The sequence below is a fragment of the Tympanuchus pallidicinctus genome, unplaced genomic scaffold (genome assembly GCF_026119805.1).
Source record: "Tympanuchus pallidicinctus isolate F22 unplaced genomic scaffold, pur_lepc_1.0 scaffold8, whole genome shotgun sequence".
Lineage (NCBI taxonomy): Eukaryota > Metazoa > Chordata > Aves > Galliformes > Phasianidae > Tympanuchus > Tympanuchus pallidicinctus.
In genome coordinates this window covers 55,142,406-55,166,629 of record NW_026294802.1, presented here as the reverse complement: position 1 = coordinate 55,166,629, position 24,224 = coordinate 55,142,406, and the positions used below count along the sequence as shown (strand labels likewise).

The window sequence follows — 24,224 nt, the reverse complement described above, 5'->3', positions numbered from 1 at the left end:
ATTTTGTAAACCGCTGGAACTCTCAGGCACTTATTTTCATCCCGCAGTTTTGTTGGAGTAGCAGCTTACGGGGTACATGGGCTTCTCTTTCTCTGCTCCCAGGAGGTTTGTTTTGTTTTGTTTGTGGTGCGTGCCACTGTTCTACGGTGAATTTTAATCTGGAAACGTCCTGGTGAGGAGTTTTTGCAGCACGGCACGTGCAGCTTGAGGTTCCAGCAGCAGTGGGGTTGCTCACACCACTGCCTGCTAAGTGGGGAAATGGGCACTGCGAGGGAAGGCCCTGATTCCTGGCCGCTTTCATTAGCCCTGCTGCTTATGTTCTCTTGGCGACAGCCCTATTCTTCCCATAACAAAAAGCTGTGCCTGGAAATGAGCCCTCATTTAAATCCCCACCGTTGGCTTGCAGCCCGTGTGATGGCAGTGTGCGATCGCAGTGCTGTGTGGCGAGTGAGGGGAGGGCAGTGTGGGTTTGCAGCATTGTGCAGGGTGTGAGGCTGCTGCAGGCCAGGTTCACAGCTCTGGGAATAGAAGGGGTGAGGAATGGAGCTGAGTGCTGCATGGGGCCACTGCTCAGCCCCCTCAGCTACCAGGGAGCTGGAGGTGGAGGTGATGCAGTTCCAAATTGGGGTTTGCTGGGCCTCCAGCGAGATTCCCAGCCTGCTGGGAGCCCCACGGTCGGTCCTGCTGCCTCCTGGGGCACATACCTGAGCTGGTCAGTCCTGAAGAACTGGGAGTGCTGTGGAGCAGCGATGACACCACAAAGGCTTCTTCAGTTAAAGTTTGTGTTTCCGTTGCCTAGGCCTTTATTTTAAGTTTCTAGAACAATCACAGTGACATCTGTGAACTTGCATGCTATTCATTGCTAAGTCTGAAAAATGACTGCCAGTTGGTTGTGGTTACTACTGGGTTTGAGCAGAGAGAGGCACGGATGAGAACAGCAGCTGGCTTAGATTTTTGGTTGGCTCATGGAGCTGAAAACTGGTTTTGTTCCTGACCCTAATGGGCTTGGCTCATTTATTGCTATTGAGCTCAGGTGTTCTCTGGTAGTAAGGAGCTACCCAGAGGTTTGTCAGCTGATACAGATTTCGTGAGGATCGGAGAGCACCTGGCTGTGGCTCCTGTCCTGCTGCTCCAGAAGGGTCCCGGGCAGCAGGGCTGAGGCACAGCCTAGGGGTAGTGCTCTGCTGGGGAGCTCCTGCTCCTCTCCTGCTCCTCCAGCTTTGTTCTGTGTGTGGTAACTTCCCCAGGCTGCATGCTCCCCATTTCCCTGCTGATTTGAGCTGTAGCTATTATGGGAGTTTCTGGAGCAGATTCTGTTGTGATTTGAACCCTAGGCAGCAAAGGAGCGATTTCACACATCAGGCCTCTGGTGGATGTACATGCTTCCCTCTGCCTTTTAAGCAGTTTGCTCTGTTGTGTGAAGGGCTGAGGCTGGCTGCAGGAGCTGGGTCACAGCACTCATCCCTGGAGCTCCGTGCAGCCATTGCCACCTCCTGGTGCCTGTGGAAGCTGCGGGCAGCGGTGCACGTCCGTGCGTAGTTGTGTTGAGGCTAAGAAATACCAGAATGAAACCTTCTTAACCAGCTCCCAGAGGAAATGCAGCACAGTGAGATGCAGGTGTGTGGTTCCCTGAGTCCTGTGACCAAAACCCACACCGAGTTCTTCCCATGCCTTGCCAGGATAGGGTGCCCATGTGTCCACATAATGAATGACACTTGGGAAAGAAGCTGAGTGAGGGATGTGACAGATGTACGTGTCCCACTGCACACAGGAGTAGTGCCCACCTGCTGAGCGCGGCTCTGCTGCGTGGTCAGGACTTTGTTGGGTTAAAGTCCTGGGGCAGGAGACGTGGGAGAGGTTCCTCTGGCCTGTGGTTGGTCAGCTGTTGCTGCATAAGGCTGAAGCAATTTGGTGCAATTTGATGCCATCATTTTAATGCAGTTAACTTTTAACATGAAGCAGGACTTAGATGTCCCTCTAGATAGTGAGCATACATCTAGGTCAACAAAATTGGTTGCTTTAGCCCTCTTTTTCTTTTTCTTTCCCGTTTGACATCCATGTCTATGAAGATTACCATGTGCTCACAGAGGTTTCTGCTGAGCAGTGCATCATTCCACTTTTGTCTCAGAGGGGGTGTTACAGTCTTAAGATATTGAATTTAATATGACAGCTCCTGTTGCTGGGGGTCATACAGTTTACATTTTTTGTCATCCAGAGGCCTTCCAAAGGTTTAGAAAAGGAATAGTAAAATCAAGTCGTGGCAGCTTAACCTCATGATCATTTTGGTAATAGCACTCAGGATGCGGTGCGTGCGATGGGTCTTTGCGGAGGTGGCCGTGTCTCCGTGTCCCCCTCCCTGCCCCCATCCCAGTGCTGCCTTCCTGTGTGCAGTGCAGCATCCTGCTGGTATCTGCCAGGCGTTCTGTGCTTTCAGTGCAGGGACCTGCTGTGCAGTTTCTAACCCAAGAAGTACCCAGTTTTCCAAACAGCTGTACATTTCTGGTAAATCATGACTAAAAAAGAGAGCATTTCCAGAGGCTGTCTTTGAGACAAATTTGAGGTGTACTGTTCTTTGTTCTTGCTGTCACTTATTGAGAATTCCTGGATTTGAATCCTGTGGGATGCGGTGAGCTGAGATGGTTTAGCCATAGAGCCCTGCGTACTACTGTGCCTGGCAGTAGGGCTGGCTGGTGCCTGGGCTGCTGGGAGAGGGGTTCCAGCATGAGCACCTGTGAAATGAAATTCTTTTGGGAAGGCTTTGGGATGTGGCCACGGGGGCAACTCCAGTCCCACTGGAAGAGATAAGATGGCTTGGTGCAGTTGTTTTGTTGACCGCAGAGCCCTTTCTCTTCTCTTCCAGATGACCGGGTTGATCAGCGAACCTGCCTGATCTGCGGGGACAGAGCTACGGGTCTGCACTATGGCATCATCTCCTGTGAAGGCTGCAAGGGGTTTTTCAAAAGGAGCATTTGCAACAAGCGGGTTTACAGATGCAGCCGAGACAAGAACTGTGTGATGTCACGCAAGCAGCGCAACAGATGCCAGTACTGCCGGCTGCTCAAATGCCTCCAGATGGGGATGAACCGGAAAGGTAAAGAAACGTGAGCTTGGCAGTGGTGGAGTTCTGGGTGTGAAACAAAAGTTGTAGCTAATCTCAGGCAGAATCACCCTTTGCCTTTTCAGCGTAAATAACCAAAAGTTTTATTTGCCTGAATAAGCAACCATGTAAATAAATCTTGGCCTGTCTCAAAATTTTTGGTTTGCCTTTCTCCCACCCCTGCCCCTAAGGCAGGCGGAGTCCCTGCTCCTCCCAGCTCAGTCTTGCACAGGTGGGAGCATATCTTGTCATCAGAATTTTATAAATGGGAGTATTTTATTGTGAAACATCTGACTCTGCTGGGAGTCAGCTGAGTCTGCTCTCCCTTGTGCAGGGCCAGGGGCTGTGGCAGCCGTTCCAAAGCCATCCTGGTCTTTGCTGCATGCCTCCATTCTATGGAGAACACCTTATGCTCTCCCGCAGGCATCCAGTGCTGCTGTCTGTCCTGGCACCAGGCGCAAAGCTGCGTGCCATGGGGCAGCGCTGCCATCTCCCGGCCAGGAGGTCTCTCGTCCTGCAGCTGCGCCTTCGTGGCGATGGGACACAGCTGCTCGTGGGCGGTTTTTTGGACTCTTTGCGAGCACTTCAGGATTGCTGCATGCAGCAGGGTTTGGAACTACACCTAAGCATTTGCAGAGTTCACAAGGTAGAAACCTCCCAAACACACAGTGCAGTTGGTGAGGAAGGGACAGGCTCAGCAGGGTCCTGCAGTGAGTCCCGTGCTGCCTCTTGGGGACAGGCTTGCCAATATAAGAAAATTATTGCATAATCAAGTTGCAAAGTTACTTTGTAACTAGATCTACATTTTTGAATCCAGATAAGCCATAGAGCTTAACTTTTGAAGGAACTTGCTTCGAGGAGAGTTTGGCTGTCCTGCCTGCCAGAAGGAAGACAGCTCTCCTGGACAATATGTGTTTTGAACCAGCCAGCCCTCTGGAAGCCTTCTGATGGTCTACCAGCAAACCCAAACACCTTTTTTGCAGCTTACGCAGCTAGCGAGGCTTACAAAACTTGCACTTAGGCAAAACATCTTGAATGCACTGTAATCTGGGAGACAGGGGAGTTCCAAGACAGAGCTATAAACAGCAGGGCATGGTGTTAGTCAACAAAGGCTGAGTTGGGCATTTATCTTCACTGATATCCATACAAAACATCTCAGAAAATAGAAGGTATTGCCAAGCATCTCCAGGTATGGTACAAGAAATTCCTGCTACAGGAATTTTCACTTAGATTTTCTCTAGTTTTCTGCTTCTGGAGAGCCCCCCCATCCCCATGCACTGTACAGCAGGGACAGCAACAAGGTCACGGTGCAGCTGGGAGAGCCTGCTGCCAAGTCTGCCTGGCTGCTGGGAAACAGCTTGGGCTCTGATAAACGTGGGGATGGGGATCAGGTGGAGAGGAGGCACCGCAGACACTGCTTCCGTGGGGTTGCTGCGGTGGGAGGAGAGCTCCAGCAGCACCCCTGTAACTGGGCTTCACTGCAGCTTTCTGTAATTTGATTAAAGAGCTTTCTGAACGCAACTGCTGTATGGAGCCACCAGGCTGTTCTGGAATGAAACCGCTTAGCTCGGTGTCGTCACTCGAATTTTAAGTGGGTAGTTTGTGTGCAGCTAACTCGGAGATTGCTTTGGGAGAGCTGACCCTCTGGAACAGCAGCACTGTGAGCCAGCTGCAGTGAGGTGCTTTATCTCTGTGTTGTCTACAGCATCAGCGGAGTCTGTGCGGTGCAGCGGGCCTGCACCGGCCTCATGGGCTGAATGGAGTAGACTGTTCACGTTTCATTTTCTAGTATTGAATCATTTCAGGAAGAGCAGTAGGGTTGCTTTCCATATGCCATCCCTCAAATTAATACAAAATTATCATAAAGGACTGATCGTTCCTTCATTCTCTGTTGCTCAAGAATCTCGCTTAACTCTCTGAATAATGTTTTTTGCCACAGAAATAAGTTGCTCTTGGGGTGAGGATCACTGCGCTGCAATGCACTTTAAGCAGAATTAATCTTTTAAGACATAAAAATTGTTTTAAAATAGTAAATAAATCTTTTTTTAAAATACCAAATAGCATTGTTGCTTACCAAGATTTGGTTGTCTTCTTTCAGCAATCAGAGAGGATGGCATGCCAGGAGGAAGAAACAAGAGTATTGGACCTGTCCAGGTGAGCACATGCAGAAATTTCTCCAGGGCTCTCTGTTGTTCTTGTTCTGTCGACCTTGGCAGTCATTTCTGCAGCAGCTGGGTTTCTCCCTGCTGTGGCTGGGGAAAGGCAAGCAGCTGGCCATTTTGGGATGGGGAAGCTGAGTAATTTCTGCAGGAGGTGCATTTTCCAAGTGCTTTGCTTGCCATTAGTCCTGGTTCTAGCTGCTGGGAGCCAGTCACGGGCAGCACACCCTGGAGTGGAGAAAGAGGCACTGAGCGCCTTTGGGAGGACACAGGGGCAGTGGTGCTTTGGCAAAGGTCCCCCAGACATGTCCCTGCCTCCTGCTAACACAGCGAGGGTTGGCCACCCTGTCTGCTGCAGGTGCGTGCCACGGTCAGTAGGTTTGTAAGTAAAGTTCAACTCTGCTGTCTGTGGGAGAGGACACGTTGCAGCCTTGGGGCATCATGGTGTGTGCCTGCATGGGCAGCCTGGGATCCCTGCACTGCTGCTTGAGCCGTCAGAGCTGCTTGTCCTTCATGAGCAGCACGGGGACCTCAATCCCTTCAAAGCTCCCAGTAAATCTTGTAGGCTGTGCACTGCAATTTCTTAAGTTGTTGCAAGAGGAGCTCCCAGTAAATGTCTTGCTGATTGATGACATAGCTTGTCTGGAGACGTCTTGTAAAAAGCGAGGTAATTCAGCACAGCAGCCTGTACTGTGTGTGTGAGGCATGACGGCTGTTTCCAGCTGGCTTCTGGAGAAGCAGTCTTTAAAAAGTTTACTGTTTATTTTAGTAAAACAGAAAGAACACCAAAAGCATTTTCTGAGACAATGTACCTATGAAAGCAGTATTCACTACAGTGCAAAATGAAAAACATGAAAAGCCAGGCAGCCAGGAAGTGCAGATCCTCTGTGACTGACCAAGGCAAGAATTCCTGCAGCCCCACTGGCTGCCAGCAGTGGAAGGGAGGCAGCTCAAATCATAATGAAAATCATATAGCACTTTCTGCTGTTTGCAACCATCATATTTATATTGTTAGTTTCTGATTCTTAAAGTCCACGTGGGTCTATCAAGGAAGAACAAACTTTTATTTCTGGCCAGGTGGTGACTCAGTTTTTAATGCCTCTCTGCAAAATGCAGCTTTAATAGAAGAGTGGCCTCTGCTAGTCACAGCAGGCCCTGGCCCTCTGAGCGCCGTGTGGTTGGTCACTGCTGAGCCATGGATCGTGCCATCAATTCCATGTCCTGGTGTGCAGCTCTTTAATTATTGCACTCTTCAGATGTTGTACCTAGTAAGCCTAGTGTGGTTGTCTAACAGTTTTCCAGGGCTGGAATAAACTGAACAATCTTAGGTACTTGAAAATGATGTTCAGAGTTCACAGCCCTTTCTTGCATCATGGCAGTGCGAGGTCTGCCCATGCACAGACAGCCGTGCAAAGAGGAAATACAAAGAATTAATCAAAAAAAAGCTCAAAACGTGGATGTTGCATATTCCTCACAACTGATGTAACTTCCCCAGGAGCATATGCAGCTCCTTGAAGCATTGCACCATGCTCAGGACTGAGTGATGCTGTCGATGGACTGGCTGCAACCGCTCTGTGGTTTTGCGCTCTTTGACAGCGGCTGATTTACGGCGCAGTGCTGTGTGTGTCTGACATAATCCCTTTGTGTGTCCATTCCTCTCTGCTCTGTTACTGACACTTGAATTGTACTGCTGGAGCTGAAGGTCACCGACATCAGCTGTAAATAGAATTTTTTATGTGTTGTTAAATGTAAAGGGAGAATGTGGTGTTTGTAGGAACAGTGAAGGGCAGCCGGCTCCAGCCCCGCTCAGTGCGGCAGGCGTTCGCATATGGAAGCTCTGCCTTGTTTTCTGTTCAGTGGAAGTAGCAGCTTGGCACTAACTGCACTGATCTTATTTCTGAAAGATATCGGAGGAGGAGATTGAAAGAATTATGTCTGGACAAGAATTTGAGGGAGAGGCAAACATGTCATGGAGCAACAATGGAGACAGCGACCACAGTTCCCCTGGAAATGGAGTTTCTGAGAGCAACCAGCCTTCACCTGTGTCTACTCCATCTTCAAGGTGGGAATTAACTCTGGAAGAATTTCATCTTGTAATAATTCTGACTGTTTCCCTGAGTGATGCCTGGGGTCAGCGTAGGAGAAGTTCACTGGGAATACTTCTGTGCGAGCTGAACGTGCTGCACATCCTTACGTCTCTAAATGCACTTTCAGGAAGGCAGTAACTGGATTGAGAAGTACTGAATTGAGAGATGAAATGCTCATGTTGAAATGAAAAAAAAAAAAAGGCAATGTTGAGTTAAAATGTTAATAATTGAACTAGAGCTCTTAATTGGTATTGATTTTATTTTTTTTCCTGCAGATTATGGAGAATTGATTAGCTTTCACTGCTCGATCTGTATAAGCTCTTTTGCTTCTCTGTGCTCAGATTTTGAAAATAAATGGATTCCGTTTAGGTTACTAATTGGTGGTGGTGTTTGTGAGCTACCAGTTAGTGCTGGCCTCCTGATTCAGCGTTGGACACAGCAAGGATCTCAGGCTTGCAGTCCATCTGCTTTCAGTTGTACTGTAAGCTAGGAGGTATTTGCTTTCCCTGCTGACATGAACTATTTAATTTACAGTCACAAGTTCTGTTCCTTTAAGAAAGCAGGAGTGGAAGTGCTCACTGCAGTCGGGTGTCTGCTCAGAATGGCTGCTCAGCAGCTGCTCCCAGCACTTTGCTCACAGGAACTGGCCGGAGCTGCGTTCAGCACGAAGCACCCGATCTGCACCTCAGTTATTTCCAGTGTAGGATTTAAACACAAAGGGTTTTTTCATTCTTTCATTGAGGTCTTTTTCTTTTCTGTTTTAATCCGTATATTCTGTAGATGGATTTTTAACATTTTAATGAACGAGGCAGAGTTTTTTTAGTATATTAAAATCTTTACCTTTTCCAGTAGGTCCGTGGAGCTGAACGGATTCGCTGCACTCAGGGATCAGTATATTGGGACGCCAGTGTCCACGCACTATCAGTACCTCCCGCACCTTTTTAGCTATTCTGCCCACTCGGCGCTGGTGCCCCCCCAGACGCGCAGCCTGGACCCCCAGTCGCACAGCCTGATCAACCAGCTGGTGTCAGCGGAGGACCTGGAGCCGCTCGGCACACCGATGCTCATTGAAGACGGGTGAGTGTGCAGCCCTGAGCTGCGCATTTCAGGCTGCGCTGCCATGAGCTGCCGTGCTGCCTGGGGTGCTGCAGGTACAGGGAGCCTGGGGAGCTGCTGCAGCCGCATTGCGGGCAGCAATCCAGAGCCTGTCCTGTGGCGGGGCCGTGCCTGTGGCTGGCGCTTTGCGGAGTAGTGCAGTCTGTACGTGCTGGGCTGAGGCTGCGTGGCAACGGAGTTCAGTGATTTCATCCCGAGGTTGCACTGGCGATGCACAAGGGCTGGTGACAAGCACCTCAGCTGGAAAAGTACATGGGACTGGAGTGAAGTGGGGTCAGCTTGCAGGGACCGCTTGCTCTGTGCCCAGGACCTGCAGGTGCTGCCTGGGGTGAGCCCCAGCTGCAGACGTTCTCCTCTGGCCCCAGCAGGCACTGGCAATCGCTGCTGCTGCCGCCAGGTGACACTCTGGGCACCGGCATTCCGGGTGCTCGCACACCAGTTCTGGTGACATTTTTCTTGCTTTTCAAGTGCCTTGTTAGATTGTGTCATTCTGTGTTTTTAATTTTATGCCTTCATATTAACTCTGCCTGCAGGTATAAAGTGACTCAGGCAGAGCTGTTTGCATTGTTGTGTCGTCTGGCGGATGAATTGCTTTTCAGGCAGATTGCTTGGATCAAGAAGCTGCCATTCTTCTGTGAACTCTCAATCAAGGACTATACCTGCCTGCTCAGCTCCACCTGGCAGGAGCTGATCCTGCTTTCCTCGCTGACTGTTTACAGCAAACAGATCTTTGGTGACCTCGCAGATGTCACCTCCAAGTACTCGCCCTCTGACGATGAGCTGCACAGGTGAGGTGCTGGTGGGAGTTCTGTGCTGGCGGTGTGTGCTTGAGACTTCATATGTGGCAGGCTGTGGTAGTCAGTGCTGAATGAAGGCTTCTTTTTGCAGGGAGGTGTAGGATGTTTCCTTTCCTTTTGGTCATGCAGCTGGAGTGGATGTCTTGTGATTTCAGCTTGTGGTTTCTGTTGAGACTGACAATTTTTCTGCTTAATCTCTGTGGCTGTTCTGTGTTTCTCAGAGCGTGGCAGATTTCTTCTTAATTTTACCTGAACTTTCTCCACGTCCTTCTTCAAGGATCTTTGCTACATGTTTTAAATCCATTTTTTTATTCTTATTTCTTTCATGAAAGTTGTAGAAATCAAACCGTGAGGGGAAAAAAAAACGCAGTGTGAGTGTAAGTCCACTTTTAGCTTTTGTTTTCAAGCTAACAGCACTAACAGCCAGAGAGGCTTCTGGCTGCCTGAGCAAATAGCTGGACAGAGACTTTCTGGCTATTGGAAGAGAAAAGATGTGCTGGTTGCATCATCTTGAGGGTGACTCTCCTATAGCAATGCCATCTCACTTCAGCACAACCCTACAAACCAACTTTATTGCGGGGAGAATGAAACAAATCTGACACTGGGTAACCCTGAGATACAAAAGGTCTTATTGAAAGATTGTTTGGGCAACGGAAAGATTGTTCACAAAGCTAGTTGTCTTTATTATCAAAGTGTTCGTTATTAATTGCCATTTCATTGTTTTGATTTCATAAATGTAAAGATGTTGCAACCTAGCTGTTGTTTTTCCATAATCTGTACTATCTGATGCTCTGAGTAACCTGCCTGTCATTTATCATTTTGGCCAGGGTGTTGGGTTTTTATGCCTTTTTTTTTTTCTTCTTTTTTTTTTTTTTCTTCCTTCTGTAGTCTTGGTGCCAGACAGATCCTTTTGGCAGCAGTCAAAATCTTACAGTATCATGATGAAATAGGTGGGATTTACCTAGGCTGCTGCCCACCTTCTGCTTTATCGTTTGCCCTGTTGGTGCTCTGCCTGTGCTAGGCTTGGCAACATAGCAGGAGTCATCGGGGGATCTAAATGTTTAGTAAGGAGAGATTTAGAATACGTCTCTCCCCTCAGGTCATCGTATCACCAAGCAGTTCCTTGAGGTTCCTTTGTGCATCTCCCTTCACCCCTTGGAGACCAACTTGCTGAGGGCCACAGGGGAGGTGAGGGCTGGCCACAGGTGCCTTGTTTCCTGGGGCAAGTCCCTGCTCCATGCTCAGCCCGGCTGTTGCCATTCATCCTGTGCCTGGTGCTGCTCCTGCAGGGAGCAGCGTGGGTCAGAGGGAAGCACAATAACACTTGTTCCTATATTCATCCTTCCTTTTGTTTGCACTGTCCTGGTCAGAGCCTCAAAAGAGAAGAGTGTGTTTCATTTGGAGTTTGTGATAAATACGAGCGGGAGGGAAGAAAACAGGACAAAGGAGGAGCCCTCCCCCTTCGGAAAGGGCGATTCAAAGCCCGTAGCCTCAAAAGTCCTTCAGAGGAGATCTGTGCACATGGGTGAAAATAGGCATTCTTAGGAGTGGAATGCTGCTGTGGTCTCTTCTGATTTAGCTTTTCAAGTATCGCTAATTGTCATTAAGGAAAATAGGAAAATGCACACCAAAAGCCATTTGCGGGAAGCTGCACAGATGAGGGCTGAGTCTCTGTTGTCTTTGTGGCAGCTTCTCCATAGTGAAACTGCCTGCATGTGGCAGGGGGACATACGCTCCTGACAAGCTGTTTCCTTCGGATTTGTGAGGAACTCATGAAGAGAGGTTTCTGCCTGGAGAGGTTTCTTGAAGAGCTTCCGTTTCCTTGGAGAACTCAGTGCTGATTAGTGGTTATTGCAAAATGAAGTTTGATCTCGCAGCCGGCTGAAAACAATTGCTGTGAGCTGTGCTGGTCCAACTCCTTGGGGTTATTTCAGTATTTTGCAAAATGACAGGAGCAACTCGAATGCTTAGGTAGGTGGCAGTGAACACATCGGATGAGCTCCTGAGTCTTATTCCACTCTAACAGCAGGCTGAACGTTCTCCTGGGCTGCTGGATCAAATGTTTTCTTTTATTGTGCTGTTTTCTGTAGGTGAATATGAAATGAATGGATTCCTGACCTCTCCCAGCACTCTTCTGATAGCACTTCTCTTCCCCCTCTTCCCAGCTGATCCTGATAACCCATAGCCAGAAACTCGCCGGGTATAAACTGCGAGGAAAGGTGTGTGGAGGAGTTGGTCCTCGGGAAGAAATAGGGCTGTGAAAAACAGAACAGCTTTGTTTGAAAGGGGGAGGAAAGTATGCATGGAAAACTAAGACAGTTCAACTGCAGGAATGAGAGAAGAGCTCTCCTGGATTTATGAAGTGATGAGTGGCTGGTAAAAATATGCATGCTCTAAAAACAATTAAACTCCACAGACAACTGAGTGGTCTTTGTGCTCATTAACTTCTTGAGCTTTGCAATCTTGCACCTGCAAGATTTTTAATGTCAGCTTGAGAGCAAGAAAACTTGTACAACTTTAGATTAGCCGACAAGGCTTTCATCACTTACAATATTACTTTCCTGAAGAACTGACCCGAAGTTCAGATAGCTTGTTTTCACTTCTCTGAGGCCAACCTCCACCATGCATTTTACAAATAACTTTGAAGTAAACAAACATACATGCCAAAATAAGGTGTTATTCACTGAGAAGAGTTCTATTTTCGTTCTATTCAGAGCTGACTTTCTGGCTGCGCTCTTATTCTTTGTGCGGCACAATGGCAGAGCGCAGCTGAGGCTTCCCGAAACACTTCTGTCCCACTTCTGAGGATTTATGCAATACACGGTTTCTTTGAAACCAGAGATGTTGTGGTGAGAGGCACTCAGGAGAGGCCGGTACTGGCCATTTGCACACGTGGGCAGTGCCTGCAGGCACCAGAGCTGCTCTGCACCCTGCAGCTCACTGCTGCTTCTGCCCTGCAGCACGGGGCTGGGTTCTGTGCCCTCAGCTCTGCATCAGGCCGTTTCCCGGGGTGGAAGGGCGGTTTCCCTCTGCGACGGGCTGCCCTCTGCCACCTGCTGGGTCCTGGCTTCTCTTGGCCAGGGTGGGAGCTCAGAGGGAAGCCTGCAGCTTGTTTTTAACAGACTTCCTGTGTCTGAGGCTGATGGTTTTTGTGGAAACATCTCATCCCCCTCCTGTTTATAGAACTTCGTGGATGTTTATAGTCATGTGTATTGGACTGGGCTCCCCCACAGGACTGTATCTCCTCACCTGCTTGCTTTGAGCCCATGCTGCTGTGTGACAAATAGTCCATCTCTGTGTGCTGTGCTGACAAACAGCAGGGTGGCCGTGCAGGGAACTGGGAGCTCTGAGTGCAAGCACCATGCGTTCAGAAGCAAACACACCTCATAGAGGGAGAACTTGGGACTGGCAGTAGTGGTGGCTGCAGGTGCCAGCAGTGGGCCCATGACAGCCCTCACTGGTGGCAGTGCTGCTGCCGTTGGGTTTCAGAGTGCGTGTAGAAAGCACAGTGACTCCTGCATGGCCTGTTTGGGGGAAGGGCTTCAGAAGGAAATAGCCTTACTTAGACTGCATGATTAACCTCAGGCATTGTGTCTGCAACCTGGAGTTCCACCTGCGTTAACCTTGGTTATTTGTGTTTTGGTGCATATTTGTATTTCTGAGGAGGGTCCTGGCCTTACTGCAGTCTCACCACGAGAAGCTCTCAGCTGAGGAAGACGAACAAAGCATAATGGGCAATAAATATGGTTGTGTGGAAGTATGGAATCTTTGTTATTTACTCATGGGAATTTTAGGGAGGTGATGGCTGGTCCTCACCTGTCCATTACATAATCGGGGAGTGTTGTTGTGCTTGGGTCAGTGTGATTCTGTGATGTTAAATCAAATGGCATTACACAGATAAAAGAAATTGTGGGCACTTCTGGTGTTGGAAATACAAAGTGAAGGAAAATGCCTGCCCCGTGAGGTGGGAAGGCACTGTCCTGATGGTGACCTGGGGCAATACAAGTGTAGAGAGGCAAAGCAGCCTGCCTGTAAGCATACGAGAGGTAACTGCATGTTCCGTGCTCCACTGGACAGCTGGAGCAGGGTGGGGATAAACTGAAGCACTTCCTTCTGCTTCCATTTAACAGTCCCAGCAGACTTGAAGCAGTTTTGGTGAGGGTTTTTGAATACTGCTGCAAGATTTAAAAATCTCTGAAGTTACTAAAATGAGCTTCTTGCTTTTGTTATGCGGACTGTGCCCCAAATATGTTGATGTGTGATCTCTGTCCTCCAGATTCAGTGAAGAGGGGATGGAGGTGATGGAGCGGTTGATCTACCTCTTTCGCAAATTCAACCAGTTGAAGGTCAGCAACGAGGAGTATGCATGCATGAAAGCCATTAACTTCCTAAATCAAGGTGAGTCAGTGAAGAGAAGGAATCAGTCCTGCTGGAGGAAGGACCTGAGACCCACGGATTGATGTGGGCTCTGCAACCCCTCTGCTGTCGTGCAGATAGCAGACATCTGTGTGAGGAAGTTCTGGAAGTGAAGGAATGCTTTTGCTTGGTTGCTTTTATTGCCTTTAAACGTAGACACCAAAGACAGTGCTTGTGCCATACATACAGCTGGAACGTATCTGAAATGTTCATATCAGAGTAAGAGTGTAACAGAGAGACTGGTAACATTTGTCTGGAGAACATTTGGGTGGCCAATTTCTTACCAGCTGCTAATGAACTTTTCACCAGTCATCTGGAGTTGACATTGGTGTAGATAACTGTTTAGGCAAATCAACAATTAATTTGCATGATTTCTTTCCATAGTAAATAACAATCTTTCACAGATTCCAAACTGAAAATGCATTTGTTCGTCTGCTTGGGAGGGTGGCTTTGCAAAATTGGTCTTCCCTTCGTGGAGTTTTCCTGACTCTTGAAGGGATTTACCTTCAGGATTTTTGCTTAGGTCACCTAGTTGGCTTCCTATTTAGAGTCTTCGTCAATGTATTTTCCTATTCCTAATGCTAAGTCTTTAAAGGAGGAAAGAAGTACTTATGTGCAGGCAATGGATTCTGCCTAACGAGGGATGGTATCCTCCTGTTGGTTAATCACTGTATTAGAGCCAGCAGCTCAGCCTGTTGCAGTGCCCTTGAAAATCTTCAAATAAGTCAGTGCAAAATGAAATGTGGGCTAGTTCTTCAGCATGTGAGGAGATCCTGGTCAGCTCTAGCAAATGTGGTGGGCTTGAAATAGTTTGGAATCAATAGGTTTGTTGTGATTCCCTTTCCAGTAGTTGGTTGTTGCCATTTCATGTCTGTGGAACCTCTTGAGACACTCCTTTATTGGTGTGTGTGCATGAACGAAGACATGTATGGAGAGGAAAATGCTTAATAGATGGTGCTCAGCTGTAATTTTGGAAATAAATGTCCCCAGAGTTTTCAATACTATGAAAGATGGTTGCAGTCTGTAAAATGTGCAGAAAACTCCCTCCTCCCCCACTCATTTTCACCAGGAGATAATGCTGACGCTTCAATGTGTGCCCGGGCTCAGATTCCGGTTTGCTTCCCTGGGCAGTTTCCTGACACATCTTTAGCTGTCTCCATTGTTTTCCAAAATGTATTTTCATTAACTTCCTGTCTTCTTTTATTTTTAGTTGAAGTTTGCAATTTTTTATGTGACATACCTGAAAATTATTTTTAAAAGTCAGCTTTTGGGCAGCAGATAAATGCCTCTTCCGTCAGATTGTCTCGCAGGGCTGAGCCCGCAGTGAGGGTCGCATAGTTTCCGTATCCAATGCGTTGGATCCCACCCAGGACACCCAGCAAATGTCACTGATCACGCTGAAAGGTGGCAGTGGCTCTTCCTGCCACGCTGATGGCTTGGGAATGTCCATTTTCCTTCGTGTTCATTGCCTGACATGGATAAAGCTGAATTTTAAAATAAGAACTTGACAAGTTTGTAAAGCTCGTTTGACGTAATTCATAAGCAGATGGGAAGAAATATGATGATACCTTGAATTATAGTCAAAAGCTTTCCTCAGCCAAGATGATACAACCAAAATCACCGTGTTTCTGTCTGAGGAAGTATTACATTGGATCCGCTGTGAGGACAAAACCTTGACATGCAGCTGCTTTGCAGAAGCCAGGCAGGGATTTAAGGTTGCTCGAGCTGTTATCTGTGAGGGAGTGCCCTGAGCACTGAAGATGAGCAGGTTAGGCCTTCAGCTCTTCCCTTCCATGCCTTTGTGGAAGGAGGCTTTGTGCCCAGACTCACCGGGCACGAAGTCGCTGTGTAACTGGGCACTCAGCCTCCAGAACAGCGACCCAGATTAGAGTTTTAGAAGTCAGTCTGTCCTTCCTGAAGAAGCATGAATCTGCTCCTGTTCTCAGACGTTTTCCTTATGTTTTCATCACTCTGGTCATATTCTCTTTCAGACATTAGGGGTTTAACCAATGCATCCCAACTGGAGCAGCTGAATAAGCGGTACTGGTACGTTTGCCAGGACTTCACAGAGTACAAATATCCACACCAGCCAAACCGTTTTCCGGATTTAATGATGTGCTTGCCAGAGATACGATATATTGCAGGTAACTTCTCAGCTCTTCTCCCGCTGCGATCATTTGTTCTACTGATGAAATCTGCTTCTGAAAAAAAGTTAACATGTGAGAATGGAATCCTTGCTCAGGGTGCTGGATGGCGTTCATGTGAGACCTCGTTCTGTTCAAGCCCTGGCTTTGAGGCGATCTCTGCCACCCCCAGGTCGCTCACCCAGGCTGACTCCTTGCCATGTTGTCCCGCTGTGCCAAGTACATGAGCTGTGTGCTCATGTTGCCCCGCTCCCAAGGAGTTAGGCCTCGCCCCCAAAGTGCCCACGTTCAACATTTCACTCAGGCTCGTATTTTATTTTCTCCCCTCCTGCCCCGGCTCAGAGGCATTTTGTCTCCAGGAGCACTGAGGTGTGTGGTCCTGGTGTGAGTTGTGTCAGGAGGGGCAGGGAAATCCCTGCACACTGCCTGGGACGCTCAGTGAGCAGGGCAGCAGCAGACCTGCAGGTCCCCCCTGCCTCAGCTGCTCTGGGCCTCGGCACCTCTGAGACATGCAGGTGAAGTTCCTAGCTTGGTTGTGCCGCTAATTAGATCTGCAGGATCTGGTGTTATTAAGACATCGTTTGTTCCCAGATGTTACAGTGAAGGAAGATGTTGTCTCCTTGTGTCAAGGCTCAGTGTGCTTCGTCCTACCCTGCTGTAACAAACCAGATAATAATCACATAATAGCTCACGTAATTTACTCGCTGAGATCAACAAGGGAGTTTGAGGAGAGACAGGATTTAGTCTTTCCCAGTTTCTATAAATACTGCTCCATTGTGGAGAAATCATTTTGATCTGACTTTGCCCATTTATTTAGCTTTCATTTCAGTAAATAATAAATCCTGTTGTGCCCAAATGGGTATCAAATGTCTAATGTAGCCGTAGGATGATTAACTGTTTCTCTGAAAGGTTCAAGGTAAAACCGTCATCAGTGGAGCTGGCTTAGGTGTCTCTCGGAAATCTGATTCGGGAATGGCTGCTAATTCTGATCTTTTTCTTAACAGGAAAGATGGTGAATGTCCCACTGGAGCAGCTGCCTCTCCTTTTTAAGGCCGTTCTGCATTCCTGCAAGACAAGCGTGAGCAAAGAGTGAGCCCAGCTTGGCCCCGGCCCGTGCCTTACTGTGTGCCTCAGGCAGGGAGCGGGCTCACCTCCAGAGGATGGGGGAAACATCATCAAGGCAGGAGGGAAGTGCTGAGACAGGGCAACGGGTGTCCCTGCCATTGTAGCAAGAATCTTTTGTTTGGGTTGTTTTGTTTGTTTGTTTTGTTTTTTACTCTTTTTCCTTATATATTTATTTCACGACAGAGTTGAATGTATGATCTTCAACACGATGCACATGGTTCTGTATGAATGCAGCAGATGCATTCTCCAGCAGTTTACAGAATGTGAAGATGTTTAAAGTTGCAGTGTTTGTTAGGGTTAGTTCTTTTGTATTTTGGGGCTGGGGACTGAGATGACTAAGACTACCTCAAGGAAAGATGCTGTTCGCACACTGCTCTTTTCATGATTTGTATCCAGAAGTGTTTGTCATAGAATGCAAACTGCCTCATTGACAGAGCTGTCAATATTCCAGATGGACAATTTTGGAAAAGGGGGTGTTAGAGAAGTGCCAAGCTTTTGTTTGTTTGTTTAAAAACTAAAAAAAAAAAACTAAAAAAAAAACAAAAAACAAAAAACAAAAAAAAAAAAAAAGGGAAGACAGGGAGTGGAGAAGAAGGGAAGTCTGTCTGCCCAGTAGGTTTCTTTTCCTCCAGCAGTTTTCAGATGCAGGTGGTGCCTGCAGCTTTCTTGAATCCTGCCACCAGGATTGCAGGGCTCCCAAGGCAAGGAGGGCTCTCACCCTCATTCTGGCAATGGTGAGCTGCCCTCCTTCCCTAGCCTCCCCAGCTGGGCTGCCATTGTTGCTGCAACACCTTTCTGTTGGATTGAAACTGTGCTGTTGCAGCTCATAGTAGGCTCCCAGCATGGCAGCAGTAAGGTACTCTTTGTGAGAGAGTGAGAACTGTCATTCTAATTGCTTCCTTAAAGTCCATTTTAGGTTCATAAAAACAGGAAAAGCCTACTGAGGGAAGAGGCAGGGTTGCCCCTTTTAGTGTATTCCCCCAAGATGTCATTGACTACTGAGGAAACTTCTGCATTGCAGCCATCAGAAGCAGTTCATTTATGGGAACTGCTAACTTATCCTGCAGTGAAATGCAGCCTGCACAAGGGCGAGAAAGGACTCCAGGATCCTCTGGCATGGCTTTCTCTGCTGGACTCGGGGAGTGTGCACAGCCCATAGTTGTATCCTGCAAGGACAGTGTTATTGTTTAGTGGAATCCCTTCTTTCCAGAAAAAAATTGGTATGACTACAGAGCTTGGTAAGCTGTTTGTCCCAGGTGTTGGGTTGGGCTTTTCCATCCAGCAACCTCCACACCACTTCAGCGCGTGGAGGAATGGCTTAATGGCAGCCAGCTGTGTGAGCAATTGCTCCATCCCGGCGTTTGGCTCAGTTTGAATATCTCGTGGGTAATCTCATGTCCTTCCCATAGTGGTGGTGGGGAGTTTAGGGGAGGTGCTTTTATTTTGGTTTCCTTCATTAGCTGAGGAAGACGCAGTCATCCTAGGGCCACGCTACCCTGGCTGGAGTCCTTTCCCTGTGTCCTTACTGTGATCTTTTGAATGCTGTTTTTAAAATACTCTGGGAAAAACCTACTGTCTGCTCAGGGTAGGAGGATCCAGTTGCTCCCTTTCTGTCTTGTCCTGGTAACAGCTGCATATTACTCAAAAGTACTGAAGCTGCTATTAGATGAAGACGAATCTGATGGTGAACGGGACAAAAATGTCGTTCACCAAAGTCATCTTTCCTTCCCTGTACTCATTCTGTGGAAGCCCAGGAGCCCTTGTGAGACTGGCTTGGCACTCTCTGGGTTGGTCAGCAGCGATGTGGGGCACCGGGTGCCGCCTGGAAGCCCTGGCTGCTCGCTGAGGCTGCCCCTTGGAGGTGTGCTGCTGGCTACAGAAGGCCCAAGGAGCACTGCTTTCTTTGGAATTCTGCCTGGGAATTTTCCAGCTCGATGGTTTCCCTTTTCTAAAAGTCCACTAGCTGTTCATTTCTCACTATTTAAATACGAAGTTACGGGTAACAGCTGCTGGGACCAGCAGCAGTTCGGTTTGATAGAGCTTCACAAATCCAAAGCTGGTTCTGTAAATCTCATTTACTTTCTGACTGTAAAATGAGACAGGCACGTATTTCTCAGGAAGGCCTTCTGCATACGTCGTATACCTCAAGTGTAAATGGGAAGAGTTTAGTTTATCTGTTTGTAAGTTAGAAAGTATTTCTTCGCTTTTAACTTTAATTTCCAAATAGCTTGATATAATCTTTTTATTACGGGTTATCTTCTGACTTGCTGTTCTATACACTCAAAGAATTGTCGAATTGAATAGGAATAATTTTATTCTACAATCACCAAACTTGTATAATCTGCTGATGAATGAGAGTTAGTTTTAATAAGTGTACATAAAAGCAGTCATCTTATTGCCAAATACCCAACAAAACCAATCTGTTTGTTATTCTGAGTTTATCCAAAGTGCTCCCAAGACTCATGCTGCACCAACAACAAAGCCCCTAAGTTCACTTAGGATGGTAAATGGACAGCACGTGTTCTTTCTGCTGTATACACCAGATTTTGTAAAGGTCCATTGGCAGCATTTATTGTAGGGAGTGGAAGATCCTTACTGAACTGACAAGCAAGGGAGAAGTTAATATAGCAAACCAGAATGTAACTCACTGGACAGTCATTCTTAATACCTTCTGCACCGAGTCCTCTAATGACTTGTATTTTTTAAACAGGGTAAAGTGAATGTGTTGCTTTGCAAACTCAGGTATTATGAGAAGGTAGGAATGTAGCTAGAAATGTAGAGACGTTAGGTCAGTCGCTAGATGTATTTGTGAATTTGGTTTGAAGGACACCCTGGAAAGGTTGGAATTTTTGTTCCATTCTTCACGTAGCATTCGGTTTACAGGGCCTCATATTTTATTTGTGCTTAATGCTAGTAGGGGGAAGTTCATTATCTTTGGTATCTATCTGCTGTTGCTTATCTGACCTTCTGTCATAGAGGAATCAATCAACAATAATAGTCTTTGGTAGAATTTTCTGCCATGACAAGTCAATTTTTATCCCCGATTTGAAAGATAAATTGGCTGACTGACCCCCTCCTCTCCTTCATAGTATTTGTGCAAATGGAAAGCTGAAGAGTTACTTTTAATCCGAGCAGAGATCTGGGACATAAATTTGAAATGCAGGGGCTCACCTTTTCAGAGGAGCTCTGCGTGGGCACCTTGCTGCTGTTTCACAGCTCGCAGCTCATCATCAGCGGGGAGAATAGAGCAAAAATTGCTGCTGCAGGCGACGGGGGTGAGACCCCAGGACTTGAGCAGAAGCTCTGACAGCCGCTGGCTTCCCTTCCCCTGCTTGCTTCGGGTTGGGCTTCCGTCCCATGAGCAGAGCCGTGCCCCTGTGACGTGTCAGCAGCAAGATCTTTTGTGCTGTGTGTGGCTGCCAGGCCGCTCCAAGATGCCAGGAGCCTTCCTGACCTGGTGGTCCTGGAGGTGATGCAGTGGCGCCGGCCCCGCAGCCGTTTTGCACGCACGCCAGCTGCTTTCTAAGGGTGAGGCGTGCTGGTGGCTGCCATCTCCCTCGTCTCACCTTGCTGCCCGCAGAGCTGTGGGATCCAGCTGTAGCTCCGGCATCTGTAGGTCTGCAGCGTTGAGCTTTTCCGGCCTGCTGTCGCATAAGGACTGACGGGGTGCCTCTGAGCGCGGCTGTGTGCGGGGCTCCTCAGCACGGGGCGGGCGCAGCCAGCTCAGGTCCGCTCTGTTAAATCTTGTCCTTCAAACCAACCTTTTTAAACAAAAAACTTGAATTTCTTTTTATTACATTTTTTTAAAACTACAAAACAACAAAAAAAATCTTCTGTGAATGTGCTATTTACCGTTCATTCTTTCTTCTTTCTTGGTTTTGATTTGAAGCTATGAAGCTTGGTGTCTGTGAAGTGTTGTTATTTCTGTATTTCTCAGGATAAGAAGCGGCAATCATCCCTGCCATGTCGAAGGCAGGAGAAAGGGGGAAACGTGGGGAACTACTTTAGGTGTGAAGCTGATTTTTAAGTTTTAGATGATGTATGAATCGGGGGTGATGCATGAGATGTCAGGATCAAGCCGTAGTGTTTCTCTGGGTTCTCAGTGTGTTGTTTGCAACACACAGCAGCTCAGGGATAAGTATTTAAACGTGACCCAGAGAAACCCTAAGTTTTGATGTTGCAGTGGTTGCTTCTTTCATGCCTTGTCTGGAGGACTGTCTGAGATCTGAATGGAGCCTCCCCTGGAGATTCGGGCGGCTGGGAAGCGTGCTGCCTCCCACTCAGCACCCTGGGAAAGCAAGGGGCGACGTGCCGTCCTCGTGGGGAGCTGCGCTTCCCCTGGGGGTGCGTCGCTGTAGGGAGCGGGAGATTCCCCCCGTGCTTCCATGTACAAAGCACCTGGCAGCTCATGGAATCATGGAGCCGTTTGGGTTGGAGAAGGCCTCTACGATCACCAAATCCAACTGATGTACCCCATCCTTTTTTTGCCTCTGTGTCACATGTGTTCACATGCTCATGGGAAAGCTGAAATTGGGTATTACTCAATAGGACAGTCTGGCAGACAGTCCCGTTCCTGCTGTCAGTTGGTTACTTAGGAATTGAAGCATTTTCATTTCCATGGTGCAGCTTCCTCTTCCTGCTTCTAAGGGCATCTCTCAGATCTGTGCTCTCTGCAGCTGCCTTGGGGGCACCCACAGGCTCTGCAGAGCAGCAGCTCTGGGCCAGGACCAACGTGGGCAGTGGGGCCACAACCTCACAACCTGCTCCATCGGCTGTCCCAGCACCTCGGGTGTGTGCAGAGGTCTGGGGGGCAATGAGGGCAATATCTCTGCTGTGAAAAAACAGAAAAAAAGTGAGAGATACTGTGCAATTGACCTCTAACAGGTCTATGAAAGAAGCAACACGTTCAGTGGCAGAAACGCCCCCAAGGGCAGAAAGAAACAGAAATTGAAACCAGATGACGATCAACCTTAACAAAGCCTTTTGTGATTCATTGTTTTCTTTCAATTTATAAAATGACTTGTAATAGTTGATAACATTATTGACTCAATTTCCATGACAAAACTACCTCGTGTGACATCCTGTTTATCATCTCAAAGGGATTGTGTGAAAAACGAAATGCTGCCGGGTTTGGTGCTGGTGCGGCCCAGGGAGCTCCGCAGTTGTTCCCTGGTGCTGGAGCGGCTGTGATCCGCAGGCGCTGGGTGCTGGAGTAGCAGGGCAGAAGCACTGCACAGTGCTGAGCTCCGCGTTCCTCGTAGTGCAGAACGGTGCAGGATGTGCTCTGCTGGCTTGACTTGCTTGGTGCCCAGCCTGGAGCAGACTGCAGCCCCGTCCCTGCACTGCTGGAGCTCTGCATCCTGGCTCACAGCGTGTGCCCGAAGCGGGACGGTCCTGGTCCTTGGGACCCTCCGCAGATGTTTCCAGCTATGGTTTCTTCCAGCAGCACGCTGTGTTTTTCCCACGATCCCTTGTGTAAATCAGGGAAGCAGGATGTCCCCTGGCATGGCATGCTGTTACAGCTGGAGCCGGCCCGGCTCGCCGCGGCCCCACTGGCGTCCCCCAGCCCGCACGGGGCACGGCGCTGTCCCCTCTCCGCTGCTCCGCTCTGTGACTTGACTACCTGTGGAAATGTGACCAATAAGTGTTGAACGCATGTTTAGCGAGTGTTAGCTGTACGAACTAATAAATGTGAATTGTTCTGCACTGCTGGCCAGGCTGCCGTCTGCTTTCGTCCTCCACCCTGAAGAGTGACTGCCCCATCACTGGGGGGCCGGCACTGGGCTGGTGCTGGATGTCTCTGGGTACCACTGGGTCTCATGGGCTGCGTGAGCCTGTCTGCGTCCCACCAAGAGCAGGCGTCAGGGTGGGCCAGGGGCACTGCGAGGTGATGGTGAAGGTTGATGGCATGGGGCCGTGGGGGGATGGCTGGGCAGCAGGGGTGGGAGGGGTCATTTGGAAGAGAGCTGTGCCTGGGAGCGCTGGCAGCAGCTGTGGCGACTGCACGAACCCTTCAGAGATGTAAGATGGTGTGAGGTGGGTGCTTACATCTTTGTGTGCAGTGGGTGCATGTCGAGGCCCTGGGCACTCTGTGAACTGCTGAACATACAGATGGTGGCTCTTGGTCCTCCACGAAGCCGATGGATCCGTGTAGGGTCACTCACAAGGGCAGTGCTGTCCTGTAGCAGACATTTTAACTTAGGAAGGTCTCCAACATCTCTTTCAACAACAGAAATCCTTTTGTTCAGACCTGAATGGGTTTTGCTCTGGGAGCAGGGTGGAGGAGCTGCCTCGTGCTGGGCCAAGCCAAACAGCACTGGCTGCAGGATGGCTGCAGGTCAGTCGTGTCCCAGACCCCAGCTTCTCTCTGTAGCGTTGCTTACTCCTCTCTTGCTCCTTCCAGGAGTTAAGGAGTCCCAGCATGAGCCACACTGCTCTACTCTTCCACCGCATGCTTTCCCTCGTCCTGTCCCTCTCCACTGTGCTCATTTTGCTTATTTACAGTGCTTCTCCTCCTAGCAGAGTGGCTGTGATGCTTCTGCCCCATACTGCCTGGATTTATTCCCCCGAGGGGCCCCGGAGGTTGGCGGTGTGCAGGGCAGTGCAGAGGACGCTGTACTTGCGGGGTTGGGTTTGCCCAGCACCAAGGCAGAGTCCGGGGACATGCGGCGGCACGGGGGCTGCTGCGGTTGGGAAAAGCACAGACGTTTTAATTTCCAGCTGAACCTCTGCTGACCACTGTATTTTGATTAGAGCTCTGCTTCCTTTTCATCTCCGAGCTCGGGCTGGTGACAACTGCCGCAGCCTCGTGTGCCGAGTGCCATAGTTTATCACCGAAGGCCAACTGCTCTATGAATCCAGAGCCAGCACTGAACAAATCACGCTGTCACCAACGTCAAACTTGTTAACCTGATCTTTGGTGGATCACCAGTGTCAACATTGCATGGGACATACATTATCGGGCCCAAGGACTTTGGGAGATGCGTTTGTCAGGCTGTTCTGTCACAGTCCCACTCTTGACCTTCGCAAAGTAACTTTCAAGGATAAGCCGCCTTCCTCTTAAAGAGAGAAGCTGCCCCCCAGCAGGTCACCCACAGCCAGGGTGGGGTGCGGAGTGAGGATGGGGCTCCCCATGTAGTGGGTGAAGGTCTGCAGGCATAGCTCTGGGCCGGGGGGATCTCTGCTTCATTCCCCACCACTCTATCTCCTCTGGGCTCCCACCTCGCACCAGCTGCTCCCACGTTGTGCAGGAGTCAGATGAAGGACAGCCACTGCTGCCGGGA

At 48.8% G+C, this 24,224-nt stretch overlaps 1 protein-coding gene across 5 annotated transcripts in view; it reads left to right on the top strand.

Moving 5' to 3' along the window:
* The window catches only part of NR6A1 (nuclear receptor subfamily 6 group A member 1), a 65,781-nt gene extending 43,134 nt beyond the window's left edge, over nucleotides 1–22,647 (top strand). For 4 of the 5 annotated variants that reach the window (XM_052667989.1, XM_052667987.1, XM_052667991.1 and 1 more), the window contains 8 exons: nucleotides 2,861–3,091; nucleotides 5,196–5,251; nucleotides 7,161–7,318; nucleotides 8,193–8,420; nucleotides 8,993–9,247; nucleotides 13,533–13,654; nucleotides 15,664–15,816; nucleotides 16,821–22,647. In XM_052667989.1, coding sequence (XP_052523949.1) covers nucleotides 2,861–3,091; nucleotides 5,196–5,251; nucleotides 7,161–7,318; nucleotides 8,193–8,420; nucleotides 8,993–9,247; nucleotides 13,533–13,654; nucleotides 15,664–15,816; nucleotides 16,821–16,909 — 1,292 coding nt within the window. In that variant the 3' untranslated portion in view covers nucleotides 16,910–22,647. The remainder of the gene's footprint in view (nucleotides 1–2,860; nucleotides 3,092–5,195; nucleotides 5,252–7,160; nucleotides 7,319–8,192; nucleotides 8,421–8,992; nucleotides 9,248–13,532; nucleotides 13,655–15,663; nucleotides 15,817–16,820) is intronic. The other variant, XM_052667988.1, reaches the window with a different exon arrangement.
* The last annotated feature ends 1,577 nt before the right edge of the window (nucleotides 22,648–24,224 follow it).